The following is a 23,700-nucleotide window of genomic DNA, read 5'->3' on the forward strand; positions in this document are numbered from 1 at the left end:
ATGCGGGTATCCAGGTAAGAATTCAACTCTGCTAAATACTGCCATACCACCAAAAGGTCTGGTAGTAAAAGAGTGACCATCATTTCTGAACAAGGTGTAACCATCAATATCATACATACTATCATTATCTGAATGCAAAAATCGAGTTTCAGAAAAAATATTTATGTCAGTATTTGTAAAATTAAAATCATTCCGAATGTCATCAATGTGTTTGTGCAATGACCGTGCATTTAAATAAGCACACTTTAAATGAGACTTGGTCTCTCTTAAAAATTGGAGTGACACTTAGTTTCAGAACACGGTCATTTCTCAGATGTTCCATTTCAGCTACTACATGAGGATTGATAGCTATTTTATCTTCACATAGGTCAGTGATAAATAAACCTTCAAGTGATGTTACTCTACTCAAACCAACATAATGTATATGAGGCACTGATCTTTTAGTGTTGAAATTTACAACAATTTTTTGCTCAGTGTCACCTTGTGAACGGTGAATGGTCTTAGCTGCTGCAGGTCTCAGAGGAAACTGTTTTCTAACAACTTGTGCAGTTTGGTTTCTACCTACAGCAAACTGTGTAGTTATTGGTTTTATTGGGGTCCATGTGGACTCAATGCCTGGAACATAAAGTTGTCTATTTTCATGTCTAGTTTTTTCCCCAACATCTGAATGGTCAAAATTGGACCCATATTATACCGGAAGGTTTATCTTTTTCATTCAACTGTATCTTTTTAACAACATTGCCAGCACCGTTAGTCATTCCATCATCAGTGCGTATATTTAATGCTATTTCAGTTCTTTCTCCAACTGACGATTGAAGATTAGAAGCAATTTGCTTAGTTTTCCTAGGATCATCTGGTATTTGACTCAAAATTTTATCTCGAAGTTGAGCAGAGTTAGCCCCTATAACACTATCTATTGCTTTGATTGAAAACTTTTCAACAGTCGCTGCATTATGCACTCTTTCATTGAATTTGTTCACCTTTTTATTTTGTATGAACAAGTGAGGAATATCCATGGGATCTTGGATGCTATTTTCTCTTATTAGTCTTTCTTTTAGTTTCAAGATGTCATTCTCAGTCTGTTTTCCTTCCCTAAGTCTGTTTAATATCTCAGCAAACATTTTGCTATCCCTTTGTCTCATTATTTCTTGCAATTCAAACATATTGAAGTGATCTTGCCATTTATTAGGAGCAAGAACAGCATATTGTGAATCATCTATATTCTTAAATATATACCTGTCCATTACAGGTTCTAGTTGAAATAAATCACCAATAACAACCATGCTAACACCACCAAAATCTTCGTTACTTCCTTTAATATCTTTCAATCTATTATTTATTTGAACATTAAACATTGCACTACCAACCATTGAGATCTCATCTAAAAATATTAGTTTTAAACCACCAAGTTGACACCGTAAAGTGTTCAACCTGCTTGAATCAAGATGTTTGTAATTCTTTAAACTTTGACATGCAGGTATTGCAAGTGCACTATGTATTGTGTTACCTTTAATATTGAAAGCAGCTTTACCAGTTGGTGCAAGCATTAATATTTTCACTTGATGAAAGTCATCGCCTTCTCTGGTATTGTAATACTTTAATGCTGCTTGATAAAGACACTTAGTCAGATGTGACTTGCCAACTCCAGCACCTCCACTAAGAAAACAGTAGAATGGATTATCAGAAATTTTGATAAGATGTAAAGCATGATAGAAAAATTCTTCTTGTTCTTTGTTTAATTTTTGTACCATTCCTCGATAAACATCATCCTGTTCCTCATGTAGTATCAGCTACAGTTGATGGAATTCCAAGATCAGAAGATAAATCATAGTTTTCATTGAAATCTGAATGAAGGTCTAGTGCACCTTCTCCTTCATCTTGACGCTCAATGTTTTGAGTAACTGGGGCAAAAACATCAAAGTTATCATCATTATCTTCCATACTGTTAAGTTGATCTTGAATTGCATTCAAGTCTTCAGTGCACATAGCATACTGCTTCATTTGTTCATCTATTATATTTTTAAGTATTACATAGTGTTCTTGATAAGAAGAACAATGTTTTAATAAATCTGTTGTTTCATTTTCTGATGTGAATAACATGATTAGTTCCCGATAATGCTTTTCAGAATTAACCTCTTTGTTAAAACAAACACTTTGAATAATTCTGGCTTTTGCTCTTTTTTATTTTTTGTTTCAATTTCCTTTTCCTCGTCATCATCATTATCACTCAAATTTGTCTCATGTGGGTAGTTATCAATATCTACTTCACGAGATCGTTTAATATATGGCTTACCAGTAGAGTCATACCATTGTAATTATTAATCCTTAGTTCATTAGGCTTTCTTTTCAAGAATATTGTTGGTGTATTCAGTCTAGATCTAACAGCCAGCAAATAATTTTGTTCTGTCAATTTGAAATTTATTAACAATTGATCAAATGTAATATCCTCACCCTCCTTCATATCATTCAGATACTTATTTATAAACTTCCATGTATCTTTATGCTGTTCAAGTTCACTATCATCCATATCAATATCTAATGGATGTAAAATTTTGGTTGACCTCACAGGTGGCTGTGGGTAATTAAACCGACATACACTCTTGGATTTCTTTCGACATGTGTGAGAGTGGCGATGAATTTGCCTGTTTACAAGTGCAAGTAACTCAGGATTATCAGTTGGTTTTTCACATGTGATTATTTTATCAATGAACGAAACAACATTATAGTCAGAATCTTCACCAAATGTAGGAGCATTTTCTAGCCATATTAACATGTGAATATGAGGTGAACCTCTTTGTTGATATTCAACTCTGTAAAACCAGTCAGCAATTTTCCCAAGAGGAGCAGTTCTACTTAATAGAAAGTTTTGTAAAAACTTATTTATTTGATAATCGAAGTGTCTAGCACATGTTACTGGATCACTCTGAATTAATCTACTTTTTTCTTCCCAATTGAGATTTTCAAGTTCATTTTCAGCATAGTCGTCTTTGTTATCAACAAGCTTACCAAGTATTCTTAGGAGATGAATCCACTGTGTTTCTGCAGATGAGAAACTACAAAATAATGATGCTGAACTCAACTGCCTTATCATTGCAAATATATCCTTTTTAGCCTTTTCAAAATATGGAGGAGATCCTCACAAGGCTCTAAGGAATTTAAATCCTTGATCATGTTTAATAATGCTATCTATCACTCCTGGTCGTTTTAGTTCACCAGCTGTAATTGTGCCACTATTTCTGTGACATTTTCGCAATGCAACTTGTGACTGACCTAACAAAATCTTCATTTGTAACTTCTTAGCTTTAAAGAAAATATTTTCAACACACATTGCTGCCCTTCTGTCAGACCTTCTTAATTCTGACTTGCAAATCTCACTATAATGGACATCAGTCTGTCTATCTTTATTGTCGGGACGTTTCTGCCCTAGAAATATGCCAGGATATGCCAATTCTTCAGAATATTTATCTCTGAATACACTGATAGGTCTATTGCCTTCAGCAGGTGCAATATTTAAAATACACTGACGTTCATTATCAGTTACAAAGTCTGGAGCTGTTAACATCGTGTCAGTGACTCCAGCTGGTATTTCTAACTCATCTTCACTCCACTGATCTTCATCTGAATGTGTTTGTTGAACATTATTTGAGTCTGTAGGACAATCCATGTTTTCTGTACTACAGTAAACTGTATCTGGTGAATTCTCTGAAAGATCATCATTATAATTATCATCTAGAACAAATGAATTGCCTTCAAGCCAAGCATCATTAAAACTTATACCTTCCTCTTTATAAAGGTCACCATTATTCACAAGCCATTTGGCAGCTTCTGCTACCTTTTGTGGTCTTACATTGAGTGACAAGGCTAAACTTTTGTATTGTAATCTTCTCTTAAGGTTCACTTAAATTGTACTGGTTTCATTTGGTAACCTTGGCAACATGTTAACAGTATTAGCAACATCTGCTGGAACATTAACAATGTTTCCACTGATTTTCAGTTGCCTCCCTCTAGGAGCCTGCATTATTTACTGAAATGCAATTCTTGGAGCAAGCAATCTACATTCTAACTCATTTAAATAAAAAAACAAAGGCTTTTCTGGAAATTGCATTCCATTTATGGCAGCACAAGGAGGCACTTTATTCTTTTTTAAATGCTCATTACAAGTTCTACACAACCACTCCACATCATCAACACTTTTTCTATTTAGCAATATTCTTTGAACATCAGGGTTATCTTGTTTAAGTGTTGTGGCTGGAATGACACTATGCTTGTACCATAATTGGTCACAACATGTACAAATATAAACAGGACTTTGTGACACAACAGCATGAAAACTGGATATTAAACTTTCTACTGATTTAAACTCATGCTGTTTTTGTTTCCCATAATCCTTTGCGTACATTCTTTTTTTTCCTTAGCCTCAGTGTTCTGTTCTGAGAGCTGGGAGGTCTCACTGGCTTGTTTGCGTTTCCTATATTCCCTTGCATATGCTCTTCGCTTTTGTTTAACCTCAGGGCTCTCTGTTTCATTAGCTCGTTTTTTCTTCATGTATTTTTTCATATATTCTGTTCTTCTTTGCTTAAGATCAGAGCTCTTATTTGACTGCTCAGGATTTATTTCAGCAAAACCTGACAGTGAAGTACCTGATGGCAAAGTTGATAGCACATTTCTGGATGTGTCTAAATTATGCAAAAAACGCCGTATCAAATGTTAATCAATATAATTTAGACACATCCAGAAATATGCTACCAATTTTGAACATTGATATCTCCGTAAATTTTAAAGTAAAATACAACTGTAATATATCAAAATCTAAGTTAGTCTTCCCTCTATCTAGTGAAAGTTATGTCAGTTTAATAGCTTAGCTAGTTTAGAAGCTATTAATAATCAAACCGGAGTACTTTTTTCTGGGACACCCGGTAGTGTATTCAGAAAATTGTTCATGTGTCTCACTAATGACAATCTTTAACTTCAGCTGATCAGCCACAGCTTGTATAATCATAGCATCACCCCATGACCCTTGCATGGACATATTATTGAGGTACTCCAACCATGAGTTTTCAGTGTTACTTTCAATGAATCTCAGGATTAGCCCTCATATAAGCAATGCCAAATGCTCGAACTTGTAAATGATGCTCAGGGTCACCATACAACTGATGAGACACAGCTCGAAAAAAGCAGTCGCCATCACCACCAACATCAAATGGTCTTAAATGAAATCGTTGTAGCCTTTGCTCTAACACTACATTTGATGACAGTCTAGTGGGACTGTTGTCTTGAACAGGACCAGGATTTCTTTCAATATCTCCTGACAACATTAGTTTCCTTTGAGATATGTAATGCTGTTTACAAGCAATATTGCCTGCTATCTTTTGACTGTATAAAACATTACAAAATGATTTTTTTACCAGATAAACCTTTTTCTCCATTAAGTTGACAAAAGACTTTAAATATCCGAATGAATTGATAAAAATATATCGCATTGGCACAAATTGAAAACAACATTTCTTGAAATAACTAGCTATCTTATTTAAAATGGATGACCTAGGGAAATTTCTTACAAAATAATGCTTTAAAGTGTATCTACTCTTTCTCATAGCCAATATAATTCTCTTTAAAGGCAACCTGGAAGGTGCACGGTCTCTAGATCGCTTGGTATTAGCTTGCTTTGTCAATTTCCGTACAGTCGGTCGGTGGCAACAACAGAGGCTACGTGTATTGTGATCTGAATTTATACACCTATCACAGTGTATTAGGATAGTGCAATTGCGAGGACCGCACGCGTGTTTCGAGCGATCGCGCCAAATTCAGTCACGTGACTTGGGGAAAGAGAACAAAAGAGAAGTCCGCCATTATTCAAGATAGAGATACAAAACAGTGTTTTACCGACTTATTTAAACATCAAGCGGCTTCTTTTGACTTTATTGTTTGTTGAAGTTTGGATCAACATTAAGTTTGTATGATTTAATTGTAAGAAGCAAGATTTTTGAATATATTTTGTATGTTTACGTATATGACATGTCGTGTTGAAACCTGTTTCTGTGCACTTTATCAATTTTGACTATGAATTATACCGCATCCCGGTACAGTAAAACACTGCTTGTGAAGAAGAGACATTGGAATTTGTTTGGCAAATTTATAAAACGTCGCTTGAAGACTACGCACTATAAACAACGATAAAATGGACGAAGTTGAAACCAAGAAACAAGAACGTAGTAAGTCAAAAATGGCTGTTACACGTACATCACGAAGACTTATTGATGCAGCCCACAGAGACGTCGATTTCGAGACGCTGAAAGGTTTTATCATGGAACTTGAAAAGGTATATGATGATTTTTGTGTTATTACTGAAGAGTATGAGTTACTAGAAAAGTTTGCTGAACACCGTGTGGTTAATGGGGACGACCTTGCTACTTATAATGCAAACGTTAAACAAACATATGAAGAAGCGCGAGATGTTTATGTTAAAATAAACGCTGAGAATGACAAGTCTAAGCAGAATTTAGCAATGGTACCCCTCATGACAGCCCTAAGGAGAGACATGAACAGATTACAAGATATAATTTCAGCTGTTGATGACAGTTTATCACAAGAAACCCCTAGTTCAGAAGGTTTACAAATGGACAGGATTGACATGGAGACTTTATTAAATGAAATGTGTGATAAGATAGACAAACTAACTATTATTCAGCCAGACACTTACATGCTGAATGATGTGGAGACAATAATGGGCACTGCGTATAATAAAATAAGGAAGGTAAACCTTCACTTGAAAAGGAACCAAGTTCCTAAAGCGCAAGTGATTGTATCAAGAGATGATGAGTGCCCAACAAACACAGAAGGCATGTCAACTAGTTTAACAACCCTGGTGACTGGGGAAGTTCAAACCCTAGCAAATGGTCCTACTTTGGAGTCAGTTGCGCCCACTTCTTTGAATATTCTCCCTAATAATCCTGCATCGGGCACACAATCCGTGAAAACTGCTCTTGGTGTTGGCCCCATAATGAGTATTACACCCATTTCTAGTAATGGTTCCACCGTGGTACAACCCCTAAGTCCACCAGTCGGTCAGATGTCCAGTTCCACCATTGTACAACCCCTAAATCCACCAGTCGGTCAGATGTCCAGTTCCACCATTGTACAACCCCTAAGTCCACCAGTCAGTCAGATGTCCAGTTCCACCATTGTACAACCCCTAAGTCCACCGGTCGGTCAGATGTCCAGTTCCACCTTTGTACCCCCCCTAAACTCACCTATTGGTCAGATGGCAAGCTCTGCCTTCGTGACTGCACCCCATCATTATAGTAGTGTACATACCACCCCTGAAGTAACAAACCCTCCCTATAGTTTACCGACTAACTCTAGATCAGAATTAAACCCACCGCTACAAAATTGTGTATCTGGAACTTATCCCTGGTATTATAATACAACATCAGTTGGGTCTCTTGTTCCTTCACATGCAGCAACCATAGTGCCACAGAATGAGTCACGGCAATCTCAACCAATTGGGTCACCTTTAATCAATAACGCTAACATAAGTTTGAAGAAAACTTCCTTACCAACGTTCAGTGGTTTGAGAAAAGATTGGCCTGAATTTAAGGCTGTGTGGAAACAACTAGCAGAGTCAGTATATTTCAATAAGACCGCTTTGGCTCATGAACTAAAGAGGTCAGTCAAGGGAGAAGCCAGTCAACGAATACGTTCGGTATATATAACCCGGCCAGAAGCATATGATACAATGTGGAAGAAGTTGGAAGCCCACTACGATGATGCGAGTGCAAGTGTACAAGCGGCACTAACCGGCTTACAGCATTTAAAGCCTGTAGAGAGTGAGGATTATAGAGCCCTAATAGACTTGGTGGATGACGTGGAAGCTGCCTATTGTCAGCTCCAAGAACTCAATCATTTAGACATTCTGACAATGAGAGATGTGGACCACATCAGCAAGTTTCTACCAAGCCATGTCAGAGTCGAATGGATTCGCAAGTATCAAGATATGCCAGCTGTTGAGAAGGTAAACCCCTTCCCACACTTCATGAAATTCATAGAGCGAGAACGTGAAGCTGTTGCCAGATTAGCTGAGAGTCAACCTACTAAGAAGAGATTACCATTCTTTGATAAATCAAGAGCAAAAGGACAGCTTCATCAGATCAATGCTGGCAGCCGAGGAGGAAAGTTCTATAAGTGCGCCTTTCCTGCACACAGAAAGGACCATATTAACCACAAAACTAGTGATTGCAATGAATTCAGAAAGCTGGAAGTGTCTGGTAAACAAGGAAGATATGAACTCTTGAAGCAAATAAATGCCTGTTTCAAGTGCTTCGGCAACCACAAGAGACAAGACTGCCCCAAGACCGATCCTTGCTCATCATGCGGAAGTAAGTCACATCACCAACTATTGTGCAAGCCAAAGAAACCCCCAATTATCCCACCAGAGCAACCGGAGGTAGAGAAAGACAAACACGAAGAGAAAGAAAGCAACGTGGTACAAAGTGACACCCTAGCCCTTTATCCCATTTACCAACTACTGTTGTTGAAAGTGGCAAGTCTGTGAGTGTCTTCTGTGATGGAGGGTCAAATTCAAGTTACATTACTCATCGTGCGGCAGATAAGGTCGGAGCTAAAGTGGTACGGAAGTTAACTCTCGACATAACTACTATGGGCAATGTAGAAAAAACCTACAGCACACGCGAGTACCAGTTTACAATGAGAACTCGTACCGGTAGGAAGGTTACAGTCAATGCATTCGGCATGGAAAGAATAACGGGCCCAGTGAGCAAGCTCAACCCAGACGTATTGGCCAAATTGTTTCCTGATCACGACCCAGAGTCCCTTCAAAGGAAGTCCGAACATATGACGTGTTACTTGGGTGTGACTATTTCGGACTTCACCCAAAGAATGAAGAAGCACGGTGTGGTGCAAACCTAAGCATAATGAGTGGCGAATTAGGAATTTGCCTGCAAGGAACACACCCAGATCTTAGTGAAGAAACGTACCACGACACGAACTTGGCGAAAACGATCCATGATGTTCGACACAAAGCTGAAACGTATTCGGCCTGCCTTGGAACTCATCCAGAATTTACTCGTCAAGGATTGTCACCCCCCATTATAGAGGAGAACACCGAAGCTCATCATAGCATGTGCAACGTCGCCAGGTTAAAGATCGACCGAGGAGGAGAAAGCCAGATAGAGAATTTTATCCGAGGCGAAGAATTAGGCACCGAGATGTCTCCTCGCTGTGGCGGTTGCCGTTGCAACAAATGTCCAAGTGTCGGTCATACTTATTCATTCAAGGAGGAACAAGAGTTAAAGATGATTCAGGACAACTTGGAGTACGATGAGCAGAAACGTTGTTGGATAACAAGCTATCCCTGGGTAGTCAACCCAAGCAGTCTTCCTGACAACTACAGTGCTGCTTTAGCCACACTGCGAAACACCGAACGAACTTTGTCTCGAGACAGTAAATGGGCTGAAACCTACAAAGTTCAAATGAAAGATATGGAGGACCGTCAAGTTGCTCGTAAGTTATCTCCACAAGAACTGAAAGAATGGAAAGGACCTATATTCTATATTGCACACCTGGCTGTAGTCAACCCTTGTTCGAATTCAACTCCTGTACGCATCGTCTTCAATTCTAGTCAAAGCTATCGTGGAGTGTCGCTGAATTCCTGCCTGGCCAAGGGTCCGGATGCTTACATCAATAACTGATTTGGAATCTACTACGATGGAGAGAGGAGTATGTAGCCTTTGTTGGAGACTTGAAGAAGATGTTTAATTCTGTCCACCTAAAGTCCTTGGAGCAACATTGTCATCGATTTCTTTGGCGAGACATGGACACTGAACGTGAACCAGACGTTTATGTGATGGAACGAGTCAACATGGGCGATTCACCAGCGCCGGCTATTAGCACAGAAGCGGTTTATAAGACTGCAAATTTATTTCAGGAAGACAGCCCAGAGGCTGCTGTGATGCTGAAGAAGTCCAGCTATGTAGATGACCTAATTGATTCCCGTTCCAAGAAACAGGATGCTCTGAAACTTGCTTTCGAAGCAGAGAATATGCTTGCCAAAGGAGGCTTCACAGTCAAGTGCTGGCAGTTTAGTGGCGAAGAGAAAACTCGTTCTGGTAAAGAACTGCAACAGACTGTGGCGCAGGAGAAAAAGTCGAACGATGTTGAGCGTCCGTTGCTGAAGGGAAATGATGCAAGCCTTCGCATCCTTGGTGTCGGATGGAAACCAAAGGAAGATGTCGTTTTTGACGTTACCCTCAATTTCAGTCAAAAGAGACGCGGAGTACGCATCGGACCCAACTTGATGCTCAATGATCTGCCTGAAGCTTTACCGGATATCCTAACCAAACGGATTGTCCTTCAACAGGTGATGAAAATTTACGACCCTCTTGGTTTGATCTGTCCTTTCACCCTCATCGGAAAAATTTATCTGCGAGAAACATGGTCCCGCAACCTGGGATGGGACGACCAACTCCCTTCTGATCTTCGTACCAAATGGGTAAAGTTTTTTGTCTCCCTGTTCGAGTTGGAAAAGTTGAATTTTCAACGGTGCCTTCGACCGCCCGAAGCCGTGGGCAACCCTTGGCTTGTTATACTCAGTGATGGCAGCAACATCGCCTATGGGTTCGTAGCATACATCCGTTGGGTGTTAGTCAATGGTAACGTTTGGTGTCGGTTGATAATGGCAAAGTGTTGCGTTGCCCCCGTAAACAAGCTTTCGACACCTCAGATGGAATTGAACGCTGCGGTACTATCAAAGAGAGGGAGAAAGATTATCGAAAGAGAAATGCGGTTCCAGTTCGAGCGAGTCTTACAGATCGTTGACTCCGAGACTGTCCTTAATATGATTAACAAGACAAGCACAAGATTCAAAGTTTATGAAGGTGTCAGATTAGGAGAAATACAAGCTGCTACTGATGGTGACATGGGTTGCTGGGCGTGGATATCGGGCAAGGATAACACTGCAGACTGGTTAACAAGAGGACGATCTCCGGAAGAAATTAATGAAGAATCAGAATGGTAGAACGGTCCCACAATACTTTATCAACCTATAGAAGAATGGGGTCTAAAGTTCGGTTCTCAGAAGGAAGAGTGCCTCCCTGGAGAGAAGATGATTCACAGTGCATCAACCGCGGTTGCCAACCCTCCTCTGCTCAACTATGAAAGATTCAGCGACATCAATCGAGCTATATGGGTCATTGCAAGAATTTTGGCCATGCTACAGAGCAAGTCCTTCCGTGGCGGTAAGACGATGTCAGTATCAGTGCAACTATTGAGAGATGCAGAGAATTTCATCGTAAAAGACGTGCAGAAGACAATGCGAAAAGAGTTAGTTAAAACAGATCACAAAGGGAGGAAAGGAGGACGTTATGCTCACTCAGTCCTGTCTACAGTGAAAGCGGATTATGCTTAATAGGAGAACGTCTGAAACAATGCAACCCCATGACTCTGGATTCATCTCCACAGAAGCTATTACCCTCTTCACATCGAGTCACTCGTCTTTTGATGCAAAGAGCACACCAGCACGGACATCGTGGACGCGACGCCACTCTTGCGAAATTCCGTGAGAAGTATTGGGTCCCCCAAGGTAGTAAGCTAGCTCGAAAGGTCACGCAGAATTGTCAGCTTTGTAAATTACGACAAGCAAAGCTACTTCGGCAAGTGATGGGTCAACTTCCAGAAGAGCGACTGAATCCAAGTCCACCATTCACACACGTATGCTTGATATGTTTGGTCCTTACGTTGTAAAGGGAGAAGTCCAGAAGCGCGTAAGTGGAAAGGCATATGGTGTCATTTCACAGATCTGGTGATTGGAGCGGTACATATTGAAGCAGTATATGGCTATGACACACAATCGTTTCTAATGGCATTGAGTAGATTCGCTTGCATCCATGGATGGCCCGCGACCATATACAGCGACCCAGGTTCTCAGCTAGTCGGTGCCGACCGAGAATTAAAAGAAGCTTGGAAAAGTATTGATCGTGATGCGCTGCATACAAACGGTGTTCAAAATGGACTAACCTGGCTATTCGGTCCTGCGGACAGTCCGTGGAATCAAGGAAAAGTCGAAGCATTAGTCAAAGCGGCCAAAAGAGCAATTCATTTTGCGGTTCACAACAAGCGTCTCACCGTATCGGAATTTCTCACGATTTGCTACGGAGTGGCCAACCTGCTCAACGAACGTCCTATTGGCACGCTGCCCGGAGCAGACTCAACCTGAATATTCTTACACCGAATACTCTCTTGTTGGGTCGTGCCTGTGCGAAGAATCCTGGAAATTGGCAGCCTACCCGAGAACCTATCACCAAGCGCTATCATTTTGTACAAGCAGTCGTAAGCGAATTCTGGGCCAAATGGATCGAGTTGTGTGCCCCCGCGTTAGTGACCAGATACAAGTGGACCGAGCCCTCTCGAAACCTCCAACCAGGAGATATTGTTCTTATAGCTGATAAAAGCCCGATAAAGGGAGATTACCGATTAGGAATGATCCACGAAGTATTTCCTGGCAAAGACGGTAAGGTGCGAAGAGCGTTGGTTAAGTACAAGAATTATAAAGTTGGCAAGAGGAATCATGAGTATACAGGGTGCGAAGAAGTGATTGTTTCTCGTAGTGTTCATCGTTTAGCCCTTTTGGTGCCAGTGGAATACGATCAAGAAAAACACGATGAAGACTAATCAAAAAACGACTCTGATTGGATTCATTAAAACTCTGAACCACTAAGCAGGAACTTTAGACAGCATGACATTAGTTTACATTTTGTTATTTTGTTAATGCGATCGCGTCGACCCTCACCCTCCCGGTGTATTAGGATAGTGCAATTGCGAGGACCGCACGCGTGTTTTGAGCGATCGCGCCAAATTCAGTCACGTGACTTGGGGAAAGAGAACAAAAGAGAAGTCCGCCATTATTCAAGATAGAGATACAAAACAGTGTTTTACCGACTTATTTAAACATCAAGCGGCTTCTTTTGACTTTATTGTTTGTTGAAGTTTGGATCAACATTAAGTTTGTATGATTTAATTGTAAGAAGCAAGATTTTTGAATATATTTTGTATGTTTACGTATATGACATGTCGTGTTGAAACCTGTTTCTGTGCGCTTTATCAATTTTGACTATGAATTATACTGCATCCCGGTACACACAGCTGCTATCTTTACAATATAAATGTATAATGTTTTGCTGGTGAATTTCTTTAGATCTTCTCAGAAGAGACTTTTAGATCTCCAAAGAGACTGTTTTGACCTCCGAAGAGATTGTTTTGATCTCCGAAGAGATTGTTTTGATCTCCGAAGAGATTGTTTTTGACTACTTACCTCATGAGGATAAGTTTCCATGTCCAGAAAAACTTTCATAAAAAGCATAGAGCAAGATTTTTTGAAACCAAAATTTCAATGACGAGTCACAAGTGTAGGTGGGTGAGCGCGTTAGAACCTAATCGCTGATTGGCTAATTATATAAGCGCATCGCTGAATGGCTATGTGTTAACATACGGTATGCTCGCGATAGCAATATATCTGCGTTCGCAGATACAAAAACAAAAAAGCATGACCAGTATTTAAAAAGGAAGGCCTTGGAAACAAAGGAGCAAAGGGAAAAAAGGCTTGCCCAAAATAGGGAATACAAAAGGAAACAAAAATGTGCTTGACAGAGAGTTCTAATTCTAAAGCAATGCCTAATTCTAGTGCAGGAGTAAAACCAAAGCCTTAATCAAAAGAGACATATCTTAGCAATTTTAATATTTCAAAATTTTGTGAAATTCATGAACAAGCATGGGCAAAAGAAAACATGAGTAATTTTCATAATTCAATTCTTTATTCTACTGTTCAATTTACTGTATGTAATGAGGCATGGCCAATTAATCAATTACAAATTGATAGATATGTTTGTAAGCGATGTAAAGCAGATAAAGAAATTGTAAAAAAATTTTCAAAAGAAAACTTTATGATTCCAAGTACTGTTCCTTTGGTATTAGGTCTTACTCGGGTCGAAGAAATTGCTAATTGCACATGCACTTCCTATAACACATGTATATTTACTTAAAGCCTGGGGGTCAAAGAGGTTATTCAGACCACTGGATAAATTTACCACAAAATGTAGAAGAACTTGCTCAATCTTTGCGAAGATATCCAAAAGATATATCTGTTATAGTTGTTAAGATGAAAGGTAAAGATAATTTCAAACAGGTAACAGTACGAAGACAGACTGTTGCATTACAGTGGCTTATACAAAATAACCCCCAGTACCATGATGTCATTGTCAATCAGGACTCATTACTTTTTTTGCCTGAAAATGGAATACCAAAAGAAATTTTGTCAGTTGACACTGAAGATGTTGATGACAATGACAATGACAATTTTACTGGTCAAGATTTAGGTCCTCAAGAGGAGGATGATATTTTTTATAATCAAGCAACAGATATGAGTAGTGTCTTAACTATTCCTGAGAGTGAGCAAAAAGAAAGAGGCCTTTCAAGCACATATTGTTGAACCACCTTTACCATGGCCAACAATAGAAAATAAGTCCATTATTAATGAGTATACTACACCATACCTGGCAACAATGGCTTTCCCCACTCTTTTTTTTCAGATGGTAAGGGTGACCCATCTTCTCTTGCAGGGGCAAGACACCTCAAAAAAAGAATTGCTTAGAATAAAAATGGGATGTGGATATATAGGTTTGCCAAACATCCTAGATTTACCTACTGTGCTTTCAATATGATATAAAGAAAACAAATTTTACCACAAACAGGTGTATTTCTAAAACAAAATCATTTGACAACTAAAGAGGCTTATTTGACAACTGAAGAGCTTCAGGAAATGGCAGCCAGTGACAATTCAAATGCTTTTATGTCAAAAATATCACGTTATGTTAGTAATATTACTGGATCAAATGTTTATTGCCATAGAAGGAAAGAAGATTTAAAAGCAATAATATATATAGCTAAAGCAGGTCCCACAACATTCTTTTTTACATTTTCGTCTGCTGATATGCATTGGTCTGAACTGCACACACTTTTTAGTACCTCAAATTATCAAAATTTACCTGAGAACAAACGCCAAAATGTAATAAATAATCCGCATATTATCGATTGGTTTTAGCGATTAGAGAGCTATATTAAGCACTGGCTTTATAGCTCACTTGATACTGAATGGCACTGGTACTGATTTGAATACCAAGCTAGGGGGAGTATTCATTGCCATGGAGTTGCAAAATTGAAAAATGATCCGGGGTTGTGTAAGCTATCACAGACTGCCCTCAAAGGTTATTTGTCAGAAAGTTTGATTAAGAAAGCTGGGCAAGGTGAAATTGAGGAATTAAATTTACACATAGCAGAAGGGAAAAAAGCTTCTGAAACAGTATGTCAGTATGTTGACTGGTTGCTATCTACTTATATCCCAAATTCTCCAGATAATGGTGAGCAGATAAAACCCAATATACATCCTTGTCAAAAACGATCTGATGAAATAAATGCTAAAGATTCCGATTCAGACTATGTCGACTTATTAAATACAGTGCAAAGACACACTTGCTGTAGTACAAACTATTGTCTTCAAAAGAAACAGAGTGAAAGTGAGTTCAAATGTATATTTGAATTTCCATTTGAAATATGTAACAAAACAAGACTAGAATTTGAACCAATTCATTGAAATAATGGCAGTGCATGTCAATATAGGGCTAAGATTACAACAAGAAGAATGATAGCAGGATCAATAACCATCAGCGCATCCAATTACAAGGTTGGAGAGCAAACTGTGACATTCAGGTGGTAATTGATTACCATGAATGTATAGAGTACCTTACAAAATATGCTTCTAAAGGAGAACCAAGATCACATGTATTAAAAGATATATTTAGTTCTATTGTTCGTAAATTAGGCAAAAGATGTTAATCTGCTCAAACTTATTAAAAATATAATTATGAAGTCATTAGGACAATGTGACTATTCTGCGCAAGACGTAATGCATCACCTATTATCACTCAAACTGGTTATTTCTTCCTTTAAAGTTATACCAGTCAGTCTTTATGGTTCACATAGAATAAAAATAATCCTGAAGATAGTGATTGTGTAACAAAAGATTCTCTCCTTGATATGTATGCAAAACGTAAGAATTATACCCAAAACTTTTCAAATAATGATTCCTTGAATGTTATTACATTTGCTACAAAATACAAAAATGTGAACAATAAAATTGTTAATCAAGCAGAAAATATTATTCCAAGAACATTTCCAATCTTTTCATCCTCTCCAAATTGTAAGTGCCAATTGCTGAAGTATAAACCTTGGCACACAACCCAGGACAATGCTTGGGATGATCAGCCAGGAACTGATGAAATATATATTATCGAATTGGAAGAGGTTTCTAGAAACACAATTTGCAAAAGAAAATGTTCCAGATTGGTCAGACAAAATAGATTTGTTACAAAACCAAGCTAATTGCTATGACAATGAGGAATCTACATCAGAATCTTTTTGAAAGAGAAGAATGGATGTATTTAGCAGATCTTATACCTGGGCGGTTTGTTAATACTGATTTACCAGCTACTAGTCAACCTGATTTTGTCTGGCAAAATGACAAATGCAACTACACTGAAACTGAAATAGCAGAAATGCCCTCCTGGATTAAAACTCAAAAGGAAAGTTTACCTTGTGATAACGCTAGAAACCAAACATTAGTCAATATTGGTACTTTTAGTGATATGCAAAGGTTGGCATACAATATTATTAAAAGCCACTCGCAACAGCACTGCCCTACACATTCATTGTTATTGGTTATTATTGGTGTTGCTGGTACAGGCAAAAGCAATGAAGCAACAAAGAATCCCGAGAATTAGGTGAAAGATCATAAGGGGCCTTTGGCTCCCTGTGATCTTTTATCTTAATCCAGCCAATTTAATGAATTCCCTACACTATGAGATATATATAAAACATGCAAATACTGGCAGCTGATTGGCCCAGTGAAGGTAGCTATTCTCTAACGCACAACATAATTATTAATTGTTACCCTATTAAGTTGTATTATATGATGTTCAAAAGGTCAAGAAATGTACAAACATAATGTAAATGTATACTAATAAAATGTGACAGCACATTGTCATGTATGCATGGAAGGCATGTCACTTGAAATTAGCATATTTTCCGTCCCTATCACAGCATTTTACTTTATTTATAAGCTGTATTTGGCTGTACTTTTCTGTTGTAATTCTTTGCAGACCTTATCATTGATAATGCATTTCCATACAGCCTCATCACTGAGATTGCCTTTACGTTTGAGGTCTATCGTCGCCTGTAAAAGTGCTACTGTCTCTTTTGTCAAAAAATATATTTTCTTCTTTGAACTTTTTGTTGGACTAAACTGCCTTGCTACAGTACGAAATAATTGAGAAATAATTAGGTTAAGCATTCATTGGTTGCGTAAAATACAAGAGAATTGAGCTTGTGGAATTCAGAGGAGCACATTATTTTCCTATCATACACATCACATACTTCAGACTTACATGCCAGTTGCATTCACACACTTTGCAAAGGTTTCTTCGGCAATATTTTTGCACGTTTAACAGGCCTCCATTGTTGTTGCATCAAACGTTTTTCTGAGACAAAGAGATTGAGGTATAAGAAAATAAAAAAGGGACAACACAATAACCACATATTGGCCAAACGTCAATTACGTCATTCAAAGGAATGTAGAACTAAATTATTTATATTTCTGGATCACATTTAACATACTGGTGGCGATTATTACAGGACCTATGTATCTGTTTTCAAGATTCATTACAATGACGTCACAGCATGGGAATCTATTGCCTCAGGGGGTGTAAGAAAAGATATCATATTGCATGCTTCCACTTTCCATGCTTTCATTCCGGTTTCTGCCATGTTAGACTACATCGCATTTTTATCTTGCTTGGAATTTGCTCTTTTAAATAGTGTATACCAAAACACTATTCTAAAACCAAAACAAATTATTTGTCTGGAGAATGTCTATCTTGAAAAAGATGTGATGTGTGTTTTACCAACGGGCTATGGGAAGTCGTTGATTTTTCATCTGCCGCCAATGTTGTTGTTCGCCAAATTCAAGTTGCTTGGAGATTTGCCTTTTTCATGGAGATCACGAGGCATTTCTGCGACAGTAGTGAACTCAATTGTTATTGTTGTATCGCCATTGAACTCTTTAATGAGTGATCAAGTATCTCGCCTGAGCATGAGCGGCATTAGATTGTCGATTATAAACGTGAAGGAAGCAAGAGAAGGTCAAATAACGTACGGTTCAGAGGATAGTGATGATTTAGAAACTAGCGCTGAAATCGATTTAAGCCATTGCGAAGAGGAAAAGCTATGCGATGGTTACTATCAAATTGTTTTCGCCCATCCAGAGACACTAATCTCGAGCAAATATGGGCGTAATTTACTTTTGAGCAAGCCGTATCAAGAGAATGTTGTGGCAGTTGTGATTGATGAAGCTCATTGCATAGTTGACTGGTTAGTAAACAAATCAAAAAGTTTAATTCTGTTTAAACCTGTTGTCTTTATCTAAAATTATTCTTTTACTTTGTTACTACTCAATACTTAATTAACACTATGTATTTTGATTTACATTTTTTAGGGGGAGTGACTTCAGACAGGACTACAGAAGGTTGGGTGTCTTATGTGCCTTATTTCCTCATGTACCTGTCATTGCAATGACTGCCACTGCCTCTCATGCAGACGTCAAGTGTATTAAGAGGCTGTGTCTGGAAAATCCTGCCACTGACTTTTGGTTGATATATAAACCTCCCCTGATTTTTTAACAAATTATCACGGTTTGTAAGCATACTTTAAAAATGCATTCAGATTTTTTATTTGTATTTTTTTTCCCGAGATTTTAGCCTTTTTAATTTTAGCAATTAAGGTGGCTCCCTGCAATTTTTTGAAATATTGAAAACTTGTGGTTTTGATTTAAAATTTTAGCACGAGATTTCTTGGTAAGGAAAAAAAATTTCCCAGATATATTAACCAACACTCTAACAGTCAGAAATTTCCCATAAGCATGACGTCATTACCGTTGTTATGGTAACAATGGCGATTCAATATGGCCGACATTTTACCTATTCATGCATTTTACTCGAAAACAAGTTCGGTTACCCCAATTTTTTATTTTATAAAAAGTTTTCTTACAAAAAAATGGAAAATATGAACCAGTTAAAAAAAATTCTATAGAGCCAAAATTATTAAAAATGAAAAAACGTGATTTTTCGTTATAGAAATTTTTTGGCTCTATAGAATTTTTTTAAACTTGCTCAAATTTCCCATTTTTTTGTAAGAAAACTTTTTATAAAATAAAAAATTGGGGTAACCGAACTTGTTTTCGAGTAAAATGCGTGAATAGGTAAAATGTCGGCCATATTGAATCATCATTGTTACCATAACAACGGTGATGACGTCATGCTTATGGGCAATTTCTGACTGTTAGAATGTTGGTTAATATATATGGGAAATTTCTTATACTTACCAAGAAATCTCTTGCTAAAATTTTAAATCAAAACCACAAGATTTCAATATTCTTAAAACTGTAGGGAGCCACCTTAATATTGAGAAAAGGCAATTTCCAGAAAGACAAAAACGGCGATTTTTAGTCGGCCATCACAAACTCGCCATTTCGCCTGCAGATCTAATTGTTAAAAATAATGAAAGGCTAGCCTTTATACTATTAATTATTATAAAAGTGAGAAAGAAATCCTATTTTTTTCCGGTACGCTCAGTTGAACGACCTTCTCTACAGACCCTTTAACTCCATTACTCTAAGCACGCGATCTCAAAACCCGTTTTTTCAAACAGTGGCACTTACTTGGAATTCAATCTATCTTCGAAATTAAAGTACTAAAGTGAAATATTCTCTGGATTAAATAATATTTTTGGGCTAATAAATCGGTGATGGAATAATTTTATCCGAAAATATGCTAATTTTAGCTTTTTGCTTTATAAGCGCCATGAATGATATTTAACAAAATACAGTGCAAAATTTACTCCATCGCCGTGAAATGAATACATACTTAATATAATGCAATACTTGACGTTTCACAAATAAAATTTCTCAAGATTAGAACGCCAAATGATAGCAGAAACGCAGTGACAGTGATTATACATTAGTCAATGATAAATAGCTACATACCGGGATGTATGGCTGGATTCATGCTGTCAACAGATTATCTACCCTCATAATTTTCCAACAGATCTGTCCGTCTACTGATCACATGGTTAGTTTTCGAGATTGAAAACTTTTCCTGTTTGTTTACGTAGTTTCAATCCAAGCGACGGAACTGTCGTAGTTTAGGAGTTGTTTTTAAAGGGTGAGGCTGAGCCACTTCCGGTGGTATTAATTGGCTGTAAAACTTGTCGATTTCAAATCACCCTTTCTTGCAAATTGTTTTATATTTACAGTTGTATTTCTTTATATAAAAATCTAAATGCTTTACTATAAGAAAATAAAACAATATTTATTTGCATATTTACATACCATGAAATATTTTTGATACTTATTAATAATTAACTTTAAAATATATTTACTTTAAAGGACATTGGCAACGAAAATTTTTATTCGCGATTTTTGAAGTGTTCCACCGTCTAATTATAGATATGGTATTAATTTGATCTAAAAATTTTTCGTTCGTGAGTTATTTTCACCACAATTCAGCTAAAATTTGGACCTAGTCCGCCATATTGGATCAATTTTTGAAAAAATTATATTTGGTGGAAGTGATGTCATTCGATGGGTTCCCTAAACACATCAATATATTTTACTAGCGGTGTTTACTGTGTTTATCGAGATTTGTTGCTTTTAAAAGGGAGTTGTAGTTTTTTTATGATTGTCATGGAACATATTCACGAAAACCAGGTAGAAGAAGTGTTACCCTACCAATATGAGCCAGAGGCGCTGGGAAAATCTTGTGATTCAAGCGACGATAGCGATGCCGAAAGCGGTAGTGATTCATCTTCCTCTGACGAGGATTTCGATCGCGAGTTCGAAAGAGCGAATGCTTGGCGCCTTGAAGATCTTAGTTGGTGTAAGTGTGGACATTGCGCATTATCAACAAAGGCTGTGGAATGTTTTTGCTGCTATGAAAAAGCACTAGAATACGACGAATACAAAGTACTTCTTGATCAAACGGAGGTAGAAGGCGAAAAATGTTTGACAACATATCCAGACTTTCGAGACAACATGTTATCAGAAAGCGTTCTAAAGATTGATGTTTGTCAATATCTCGAAGAAAATTGGCCACTCGATGACAGTGATTTAGAAAAAATGCATAAACTTTATAGATTAGTGGCATATCGTCGATGTTCTCGGTGGGTTTTTCAGATTTTGGGAAAAAAGAACCGGAGACCATTTCCTGCTTGTGTGTATGCAAAAATAAGAGAACGTTTTGCATCGTCTGATGGCCTTTATACACATTTTAAATACGCCAAAACGTTAAAAAGGTAATACTTAATTTATTATAGAACTTTCATTGTTGGTTTAGTATGCTTGTATATTTCATACAATGTAATTAACTGGTAAATATATAATATCTAACTAAATATAACATTCAATATCTCAAATCAAAGTTGAAAATCAATCTGGTTTATCAATACCACTCCATGAGATATAGCCAGGATTACCCTAAGGAATGATCAACCTAGTCATTATCACGATTTTTACATTTTGATGCCATACATTTGCATCTGTTGTCGCAGAGAATGTCTGTTGCTTTACAGTTGCACTTTTTTGTTGCACACTTTCCTTTGCAAGAACATGGCTTTGTTGATAACCTTTGTTCTGCTTGACTTGTAGGTAGGGCTGGCGTACTGAATCTTGACTTTCTGCTGGTTATCACCTCTTCCTTGGAAGGTCTCTCTTTTCCTACCAAATACTTTTCAACAAGTGTTGCCGGTTCAGTTGGAAGCACTTTGTTTGCATGGTCTTTTGCCTTTTTGATAGTTGGATATTTTTTTCTCAATTGAATAGTTTCCTTGAGTATCAATTGTACATATCCTATATAATTAAAATATTATTGAATTATGTTATTATTGAAAAGTATATTTACAGCAGCAGTAGGTATACTTGAAATCTGTTTGTCTCAACTCTTATTGACTATTGACCTTACCCACTTGAAATATAGTCAGGTTTATACAGAAGCAAAATTAAGTACTTACCATATGTTGGTTTTTCTTTCAATGGTTTGGCAACAGCCTTTTCCCCTTTAAATGCCTTTGGGTAAGCAATTGTCCATCTTAATTTCCCCTCAGATGTTGTTGCTTGCTTTCTATTACTGTTCTCATTGAAGTGCAAGTTTGAACAATACAACCTGAATAATATGAAAATGGAATGTGTTCAATGGCCTAATTTCAAACAATGTCAACTGTCAAGCAATAAAAACCAACCTTGCACTTAATGAGTGATATGAATGATATGTGTTCTTTGAAGCAAGAGTGTTGTCCAAAGCATGTTTTGCTTCCAACCCAGATGTTTGATGGTATTGGGACAATTTTCTAATAGCTGTGATGAGTCGAGGTTTGGTTAGCATTTCCTCTAGCTTTTTGTAGGCGGCTGATCCTGAAATGGACATATGTTTATTAATACATTAGCAATTGATTTTATTTAATTCTAACAAATGCATTAAAACTTCTGCAATTTACCTCGCTTTAACCACTGTCTTTCAAATGTGCCATGTAGACATTCTGTAAAAATTTTATGGCCTTCATGTTTGTGAATGTCCACTATATGATTGAGGATGCTAAGCCACTTTTCTTCCCTTTCATCTTCTGTCGCTCCTGAAGCACCAACCCAGTAGATGTGATTGATGATTGACTGTCAAAAAAATGAACAAATATATTTTTGTAAGAGGGACATTAAAATATACTGAACAATCTGTAACATCTGAAGTACGTTCTATACTATACATCATGTATTCCATATATTTTTCTACTAATTATATGTCAGACTTACCCCAATCCATGGCCCAATTGATTTAAACTTCTTTTTTTTTGCAATCTTTGTAAGTTTTTTCTTCTCACCTTAAAAATATTAAAACATTTTTCTCAAAAACTTATCAGTGAGGGTGACATACTGGTATGCAATTGTTCACTGAACTGTCAGTTATGCTGAAATTCAAATAATAGCCATCCATACATAATTTTGTTACCTTTTGCAACATGCCACACATCATAGGAATGCTTAATTTCAGGTTTCTCATTTGCCATGAATGCTGACACCTGGGTATGGCGATCTGTTACCAACTTGGTTACCTGGATGTCTCTGGCCTCTAGGTAGTTTAATTGCCTCTTTAGAGACTCCAGCTCCATGGCATTTGAATTTTTTACTTCTGTTGACTATAAAAAAAATCAAAACAACTTTCATTAAATGTTCTAAACTGCCATACAAAATCAAAAACTAAATATTTGCTCACCTTGATTACTTGCGTGTCTAATATTAGATTTCTTCCCATGTCAAGAGTGCTTCCCGACCCAAATAAACCTGTGTGGCCAGGACTGTCAACACGCATATCCGACGCGATCACAATGGGTTTGGCTTCTATTTCTCGCAGTCTAGCAGCTTGCTCATCTTGCCAGACTTTGTATACCACGGGAATGGTGTAATTCTTCAGAATATTTGACATCTCCCTTTGCTTCACATTAGGTATATTCAAGGCGTTAAATAGTCGAAGAACTTTCGAT

General features: G+C 37.5%; 2 protein-coding genes across 2 annotated transcripts; one reads left to right on the plus strand and one right to left on the minus strand.

Annotated features, from left to right (window-relative positions):
- Positions 1–671: 671 nt before the first annotated feature.
- Positions 672–1,751, minus strand: LOC114530794 (ATP-dependent DNA helicase PIF1-like). The gene has a single exon (XM_028552414.1). It carries the CDS (start codon positions 1,749–1,751, stop codon positions 672–674), a length of 1,080 nt encoding a protein of 359 aa, XP_028408215.1.
- Positions 1,752–9,829: 8,078 nt separating this feature from the next.
- LOC114530795 lies at positions 9,830–11,032 on the plus strand. The gene has a single exon (XM_028552415.1). The coding sequence runs from the start codon at positions 9,830–9,832 to the stop codon at positions 11,030–11,032; it is 1,203 nt and encodes a 400-aa protein (XP_028408216.1).
- The last annotated feature ends 12,668 nt before the right edge of the window (positions 11,033–23,700 follow it).

Source organism: Dendronephthya gigantea, unplaced genomic scaffold (genome assembly GCF_004324835.1).
Source record: "Dendronephthya gigantea isolate DGI-Jeju-01 unplaced genomic scaffold, DenGig_1.0 000066F, whole genome shotgun sequence".
In the NCBI taxonomy this organism is placed as follows: Eukaryota; Metazoa; Cnidaria; class Anthozoa; order Malacalcyonacea; family Nephtheidae; genus Dendronephthya; species Dendronephthya gigantea.